At 47.0% G+C, this 7,985-nt stretch overlaps 2 protein-coding genes across 2 annotated transcripts; one reads left to right on the top strand and one right to left on the bottom strand.

Moving 5' to 3' along the window:
* Window positions 1-3,315: 3,315 nt before the first annotated feature.
* LOC104461248 (insulin-like peptide INSL5) lies at window positions 3,316-4,461 on the top strand. The gene is made up of 2 exons (XM_010072766.1): window positions 3,316-3,490; window positions 4,220-4,461. Exons 1-2 carry the CDS (start codon window positions 3,316-3,318, stop codon window positions 4,459-4,461), a joined length of 417 nt encoding a protein of 138 aa, XP_010071068.1.
* A 1,490-nt stretch (window positions 4,462-5,951) lies between these two features.
* On the bottom strand, window positions 5,952-7,684 carry LOC104461251 (tctex1 domain-containing protein 1-A-like). Its single transcript, XM_010072768.1, has 3 exons — window positions 7,570-7,684; window positions 7,331-7,455; window positions 5,952-6,155 (listed from the first exon to the last, which is right to left on the bottom strand). The coding sequence occupies exons 1-3, from the start codon at window positions 7,682-7,684 to the stop codon at window positions 5,952-5,954; spliced, it is 444 nt and encodes a 147-aa protein (XP_010071070.1).
* Window positions 7,685-7,985: the final 301 nt, after the last annotated feature.

Below are 7,985 nucleotides of genomic sequence, written 5' to 3'. Positions count from 1 at the left end.
CTCTCTCCTTATCAATTGCCTTCCTTCTTATCTTTTCCCTCACCCCTTCTCTTTTTCTCCCCTCCTCCTTTCCCACATCTCTCTCTCTCTCCCTCTCTCTCTCCTCCCCCGTCTCTGCTTTCCCTCCGGCACATATGGTAATACCTTGTAAGTTTTAACACCAGCTCCCTTTTGGAGCCTGTTTAATAGGTTTTCATATAGATTCCTTGTTTTAGTGGTACTTACTACTAACCCTAGTGATGTTGATAATTGCGTTATCCGTACCCTATTGCTATGAGATTTTGTGTTGTTAGTGAATGGTAAAATATTCATGGATTGTCTTTACCAAGTGATTTTCCTTTTCCCTTGACTCTGTTGTATACCCCACATTTCCCCTTTTCCCTAAACAATTATAGGTATTAAAATTATAAGCCAGTATGCAATTCTTTGGTGTCTTGTCACCTTAATTTGCCCCAAGGGCAAAATATATATATAGAACCTCCGCAAACCCCACTCGTCCCACCCAGGGTGGTTCTGTGTGCTGGGTCGCGACAGCTACCATACATGTATCACCTTGAAAATTAATTTTCTTTATAAACAAGATCTATGTCTGTATGCTGCTACGTACAATGCTACAAAGGCAATCTCCACAGGCTTGCCAAGAAGTGCTGTTTTCAAGGAGCACCGTTAGCGGTGAGCATGGCATTAACAGAATTCCAGAGAAGAATCAGCTGACATAATACTTTCTGAACGCTCCTTGCACAAGCAATTCTGTTCTTGGTTAGTAATTAGGAATTTTGGGTCACTGCATGTCTTAGAGTGCCATCACACTGTTGTACAGCTCTTTTTTTCCTCTTTTTTTCACAGGTTGATACCTTACATGACGTAATTTCTCCTGCTGTAGCTACGTAAGAGTAGCTAAACGATTCCACTTCTCAGCTGGTAAAGAGCAAGAAAGACTCGCTGTAGTGTTAACAGAAACTGTTTATTCTTTTTCAATCATTAAAATTTCTCTTTGAAACTATGCTGGTTAGAAACTTATTTCAAATGCTCTAAATTTTCCCCTGGAAGTCCCCTTCATTAGACAAACAGTTTTAATACACAGACGGCCTTCCCTGGAACACAGATAAGGTAACAGAAAGGTCTCCAGTTTTTTTTCCTGAGGTTTTTTTCTCCTTGCTTTTTTCCTCCAATGTCTTTTCTCCCTTGGGTTACTCAAAAAGCAAAAATGCCAAAATGTAGAGGCTGCTCCGTAACACAGCCCAAGTCCTCACCACACAGCAAATGAACGGACTTTTAATCAGATCCGCCTTGGCTGTCATCCCATAACCCACCACGGAGGATGAAAGATGAGCTTTGAGTGGCATCAGGTGCTCCCGCGAACTGCCGATCATCCCACAACCAGCAAGAGCAGAGACCAACATTTTCAGCCCCTGACAAATCAGGAGAATGTAAAATTGTGGTTTAAATTCACTCTGTTCCGCACCGACACTTTTCTGAAAGCTCCTCCCACGAGATAACAGCGCGGTCCTGCAGCAAGGATTGAGGTTTGCTGCTCTGGAAGCCAGATCTGTGGTTTTTTGAGATCTCATCACCTCCCCTAGCCCACCCCCAGCAGCCAGAGCGCCAAAAGCTGTCAGGAGAGTTCCTGGTTGGAAGCAGGTAGTGTTCGGCTGTCTTAGAGGATTTTCAGAGACTGACTGCTCACAGAAAATAACGAGCACCTCTACAGATGAGTAACTAAGGCCAAGATCTGGGCTATAGCCCTGTGGCCTGACCAGTGCAGCAGGATCCCCCGTCACAGTGACACAAGAGCTCGGCAGCAAAGTGCTCCGCCTGACAGCTGACAGAGGCAATAGCTGCCGGCTCTCGAAAGCGCTACGTAATGAGACATGTATTTTATAGATGCAGAACATCCATCCTCTCTCGTTAGCCGGACAATAAACATCCAACATTTAAACCCATCACTGAAGTTAAGCTCATTTGTGATGCATTAACATTCATTTCCTTCTGTGTTCCGCACATTTTACACCGAACATGCGAGCTAACCCTTGCATAAAATTAATCTTCGTGCATTTCAAAGACAGACACCCATTAAGGTGAATCATGTGTTAATCATTATTACAAATCTCAACAGAATACACCATAGATTTTCCATCGGTGGGCACAATTATTTACTTACGGATGCTACTGGTAAAAAAGGAGCTTTCTGTCAAGGCTGTAACACGTTGTAATTCACCCTGCTCACAGTGTAAACTAATTAACTGTAACATTATCGTGCTGGAAAACACTTGTGGTGCTAGGAAGTCCTAAAGATCTCCTAAGTTCCTCATGTATTTTGTTCTTAAACATGAAATTTCCAACCTCGTAAATGCCAAATTTCCTCCTTGAGGCATTTTATTGCAGGAATTTTTACAGAAGTTTACAGCAACGGCTGCTAACAACATCCAAAACAGTAAACCAAGCCGCTAACCTCTGGTCCCAGGGCACGTAACACGGCGCCACGCTGCTCGAGTGAACCCACTTCTGTCTTTCAGATATTACCAAAAGGAGAAGGGTGACCAGGACGCCAATCTGTAGCTGTGCTGCGTCGAAAGCCATCTCCCCCTCTTTTCTGTGCTTTTTTTGGACAAGGGGCACATCCACTGGCCTCACCGCAGGGACACACAAGCTGTGCATCCAGGTGTCTGCAAGGAAAATACCTACAGACACGAGCTATCAAATAACGACATTCCTCCGTACGGTTTGTTACAGCCAGTTCGGTGTGCTCACGTGCTCCACATGCTGCAGGATCGCACCCCGTCACTCACAAAGAGGTGTGCAACCGCAGACGTCGCTGGAAAAAGTCATCTCTCTTCTAGTTTGGGATCATTTAACAGAAAAAACCAGCATTGCTTAAACTGCAATAGCAGGCACGACTGGGCAACAGGCTGCCGTAGCACAGCGGCATGGAAAATGCACAGAGACAAAACTCATTGTCTGCAAATTATGTAGTAAACACCCTTTCCTTTTCGCAGAACATACACATTAGCAGTATTGATCTAAGCCCACACCCTACAAACATGTCATACTAAATGTTAGTTATATAGTCTTAAGACGTCTTTTAATACCTGACCAAAATCCCAGCATAAATCCCAAATCAGTTAAAACATTACCGGAAACAAGCAATTAACTTGTTTTTAGCAAACATGAAGTCATCCTCAGAATGAGCCATTACCCAGTGGAGCGGATGGGCCGCTTGTATAAATGAGAGGATTTCAGGAAAACTCCCCACCTCAGCCTCGCAGATCCCTTCTGTCCCAGTGACACCCACCATCGAAGCTCCGCGTCTGCAGCATGAGGGGTCCGGTGCTGGCGCTGGCCTTGCTCTTCCTCCTGATCGCGGCACACGGAGGAAAAGGTGAAGGAAACACCGTGAAGCTCTGCGGGAGAGACTTTGTCAGAGCCGTCGTCTTCACCTGCGGAGGCTCTCGGTGGAGAAGGCAGCTGATTGATTATCGCTCCCTCTTTGGTAAGTGTTAATTAATTGCAAGGTGTGCCTAACTCCGGGGGGATTCAGAAAATCCAAATCACCTGCAGGCTGGGCCTCAGGGCAGCACTGTGCCCCCATTTCTGTCTTGAGCAGGACACACCACTTTCCCCACTAGAAACTTTATTACAAGTTAAGAATATTATAATTAAAGTATGTTGAATATATACTCTGCAATTTACGTATCTTCACATGGTATTGTGTATATTTATATTTATTAGCACATTTTATATGGAATCAGAAAATTCAGCCATTACATGCACTGCTAGAAATTTGTACTCTGATAGGAGAAAAGAAAATAAATGAGGCAGATGATGGAAAGAGAGGTTTCTATAAACTTTCCATGCAGCAACACCTGCCTTTTTTGAAAATTCTGTTGTAGCAGCAGCTTTAAACAAACATAAAAAGCGATGCCACCTGCAATGCCCTGCCTGAGAGTCTGTTAATGGAGAAGAAACCCCCACTGCTAAACTAAGCGAGATAACTACTATAGCTTTACAAACTCCACAAGGCAGTGCCCAGCGGTACTTAAAATGCACAAGAATCGCAAGCGTAATTTAAGTGGAACATCCAGGAACTTGGAAATTGTGGGGTATCTGATGCCTTAACATAATATCTGCAATTCAGGAAACCCACAGATAAAGATAAATATTATAAACTCCTCTTGATTCCATGACTTCTAATTTTTAGCTTCTAATTTTTATGCGACAGAGAGTGAAAATCCCCTGCCTTTCTCACAAGAGAACAGTGGCTATGCAGACACCTCGATGTACACAGACCAGATGCGGGAGACCAACAGCGAAGAAATTCGCAATGTCAGGCCTGAGACAGAGCGAGACTTGCAACACACCAGGGAAACGTCTACGCTGAAAAAGCGTGAAGCGGTCAAGCTGCTTACCACATCCTGCTGCAGCATTGGCTGCAGCGAGAAAGAGATCAGTTCGCTGTGCTAGAACACAGCAGATGCTGTCGAGGTTCAGTGTCACAGCTTTCATGTATTATTAAAATAAGCATGATATAAAACACAATTATTTCAATTGCATTATTTAATCTTATCTTTATTCTCTGGAGTACACTAGGGAGTAAAGGCTGAATGTTAAATGTTGTAGTGCAAACCAGCAATCAGCTTCAATGATAGTTCTTGTTGGGCTGTCTGGATTCCACAGAGTGTTTAAACTTTTAGTCATGAGTACAAATATTTCAAATATTTCTTCCCATCTAACTACAGTTCTAGCTTCAGCTTTGCACATAAAATGTGACAAAATCAGCAATTTATTATATGCATGTTCTCTTCCGTAAGAAAATCCAACAGCAGGTTTCAGCTGTGAAATGTGGATAGCAAAAAGTCTGTCTCGAGCACCAGAATAAAACCAGCGCAGCACAGACAGCTCTGTGCAGCGCGTCACACCGCAGGGCTGTGCATCAGACCCCCGCCACCGCAGGGGAACGGCTGCAGCAGACGAGACCTGCCATCAGTCAGCACCAGCCCCTCAACTGTAGCCACGGTTTATTTCCTATCCCAGCTGCTTCCAGCAACATCTACCCGAGGTCCTACTCAGCGGGCAGTTAATTTGCACCCAGGGAGACTGGGAATACACCTCTGCGCCCAGAGGGCTGTACTGCTCCTCTCACCTACAGGCAGGCGCCAGCAGAAGAACCCCAATGCCATTTTTTTTCTGCTAGATTCAAGCACCTTCAATAGAAGGGCCCAGATATGTCAGATACTCCAAACATGATACAATTTGAAGTAATTTTTCACTTATTTCAAGCACTATGGGACAGAGCTAGTCTTCTCCAAGCAGAACTAACTGCTTTTTCCAGGCCACCTTCTCTGCACTTGGGTCTTTTCTCGGTGCTCAGGGGCAGCCAGGCCAGCCCCCCAGCAAGCAAAGCTCCTGACTCTCACTCTCCCCTCCCACCACAGAGCCCCCTGGGGCATCTCTGGACCCAGCAGGAAGGTTTGGAGGGATCCCTCCATCCCCGACGCGGGACAGAGCAACTTGCAGCACTGAGCGAGTGCAGCTCGACGGGACACAGCATCTGCAATACAGTGTGTGCACGGAGCTGGGGCCATGGGGACTAGCACGCGCTTAACTGCCCACAAATAGCATTTAACAGGGGTAGTTTTAAAATGTGTTTGTTTTAGTTTCCAAAAATCCCTCTGTAGTTTCTACTTGGGAACCATGGAGGGAGGGAGAAAAAAAGTATTACAGGGATATCTGGTTCTGAAAGCAGCTAGAACGAGGTGTAAAATGGTATTTCACAGAGAATCACTTGCCAGAGAAAGCTCTGGGAAATACAATTATTACATTCACTGCTGAAGGTAACCACATTTCAAAACAGGTGAAAGCCACCTTGGTCCTTCACAACCGTTTTCAACAACAGAAACAGGAAGAGTTAGGCTGAATGTTAATTTCTCCCGCTGCTAAACTCAACTACCTCCTTATTCAAAATAGACAGCATAGACATTTGCAAGAGCAAACAGTGAAGTGTTCTTGAACACATACGACGAAAACGTATCGCACACAGGATCCCACAGGCACCGGCTTCCGATCTGCATGCTCTGCTCATTCAGCTGCCCAATATGTGTCTCCACAACAATCTTGTACCTTGGTATCATAAGGTCTTTCACCCGAGCTTTAATCACCTGCAAGAGAAAAACATAATTAGACACAAGCGATGAGCTCTCTTTGCAGGGGACACTCGGTGATTTGCTTTTCTGGGACAGACAAGTGCAAGCACTGCACTGTACAGCCCTTGCAACAATCCTAATGACAATCTTTGAACTGGGGCATTTTAAATGTGTACCGCAAACTCCCCCAGCCCCGTGGAGAGGGGTCATTGATGCTGCTGTGGTCGTTCCACAAGGGAACCAATGCTTCCACCTCCTAAAAGCAGGCACACCTTCCTGCTGGACTACAGAAACGCAAGTAAGGAGTTCCTGTTCGTGAATACCATACTCTCCTCCATATGTGTTCACAGAATCACAGAATGTCAGAGATTAGAAGGGACCTCGAAAGATCATCTAGTCCAATCCCCTGCCGGAGCAGGACACCCAGATCAGATCACACAGGAACGCATCCAGGCGGGCTTTGAATGTCTCCAGAGAAGGAGACTCCACACCCTCTCTGGGCAGCCTGTTCCAGTGCTCTGGCACCCTCACCGTGAAGAAGTTTTTTCTCATATTCCAGTGGAACCTCCTATGTTCCAGCTTGAACCCATTGCCCCTTGTCCTGTCACTGGATGTCACAGAGAAGAGCCTGGCTCCATCCTCCTGACACTCACCCTTTACATATTTATAAACATTGATTAGGGCACCCCTCAGTCTCCTCTTTTCCAGGCTAAAGAGACCCAGCTTACCTGCTGGCTACAGGGGAGAAAGGAAGAGCAGACAGTACTTTTTTTTAATGCTGGTGAGCTCTTCTGGGCCAAATCAGCTGAAAGCGCAAAGGATCAGGTCAGTTTCCTCAGCAGCAAAGCTGGATTTAACCAAGAAGGCGCTTGCACATGTATCATTGTGCAGAATTCAGCTGCTACTATAGCTGGCCTACTTCAGAAAGGTCTGACACATACTTAAAAACTTATTAATGGCATTTCTGGACAAGGGCAACCACAGCATGGAGGGTTTGCTTCCTCAGAGCCACTGCTGCTTGAATAAACCTCATGGTTAAATCATAAAAGCCTGCGACCATCTCAAACCAACCCTTGGTGTATCTTGATGGCTTCCTGGAAGTTTTACACTTTATAATTTATATCCAGGGACCTCCCTGGCCCTCGACAGCCACCTCACGTCAAGGCGTGAGGACAAAATGGCGGCATTACCTCAGCGATATCCTTCACCATCTCCCTGCAGCGGGCCGGCTCGTAGGGCTGCTCCCTCAGGTAATTTCCCAGCACATCCTTCAGGATATCATCCACAGCTGCCACCGGGAAGGGTTTGGAGGGACCTGAGGAACAAACGGTGAGGTGAAGCTCGGTTTTCTGAGGAAAAACCCACCGCGCTGAAGCGTCTCGGAAGTTTCCCTCGTCCCCTCACCACAGCGCCCGGCCCTGGGACCTACCCGAGGGGAGGTCGCGGCCATGCATCCCCTCACCGCTGCTGAGGGGAGGAGAAAAGGCGGTGCTGGCCGCCGCCTTCCCGCCCCTGCGAGTTCCCGCCCAGGCTGCGGCAGCCATCTTGTCGCCCCCCCGCTTCTATGTCACCACAGCACGCGTGTGTCCCCAGGGATCTTCTGTGTTCTGCAGCCCCCACAGGTCCCTCCCACAGCCTCTGTGGGTCTTGATGTGTCCTTTCTGTCCCCACAGGTCCACCTGTGCCCCTACAGCCCCCAGCTGCCACGAAAAACCCCAGGTGTCCCCATGGTCTCCACAGGTCCCCACAAGTCCCCCTGGCCTCCCTGTGTCCCCACAGTCCCCCCATGTCCCCACAGCTCCCTGATGTCCTTATGGCTCCCCACGGGTTCCGCTAACTCTTGCG

This window comes from Pterocles gutturalis, unplaced genomic scaffold (genome assembly GCF_000699245.1).
Source record: "Pterocles gutturalis isolate BGI_N339 unplaced genomic scaffold, ASM69924v1 scaffold30837, whole genome shotgun sequence".
In the NCBI taxonomy this organism is placed as follows: Eukaryota; Metazoa; Chordata; class Aves; order Pterocliformes; family Pteroclidae; genus Pterocles; species Pterocles gutturalis.
Note: the sequence above shows the minus strand (reverse complement) of the source record. Positions and strands in the feature narration are given on the sequence as shown.

Excerpts from the sequence above, each read along its gene's own strand:
- LOC104461248 (XM_010072766.1), top strand. The coding sequence starts at position 3,316 with ATGAGGGGTCCGGTGCTGGCGCTGGCCTTGCTCTTCCTCCTGATCGCG. Across the intron at positions 3,491-4,219 it reads TGATTATCGCTCCCTCTTTG|AGAGTGAAAATCCCCTGCCT; the intron begins GTAAGTGTTAAT and ends TTTATGCGACAG.
- LOC104461251 (XM_010072768.1), bottom strand. The coding sequence starts at position 7,684 with ATGGCTGCCGCAGCCTGGGCGGGAACTCGCAGGGGCGGGAAGGCGGCG. Across the intron at positions 7,456-7,569 it reads TGGCCGCGACCTCCCCTCGG|GTCCCTCCAAACCCTTCCCG; the intron begins GTAGGTCCCAGG and ends TTTGTTCCTCAG. Across the intron at positions 6,156-7,330 it reads TGGTGAAGGATATCGCTGAG|GTGATTAAAGCTCGGGTGAA; the intron begins GTAATGCCGCCA and ends TTTCTCTTGCAG.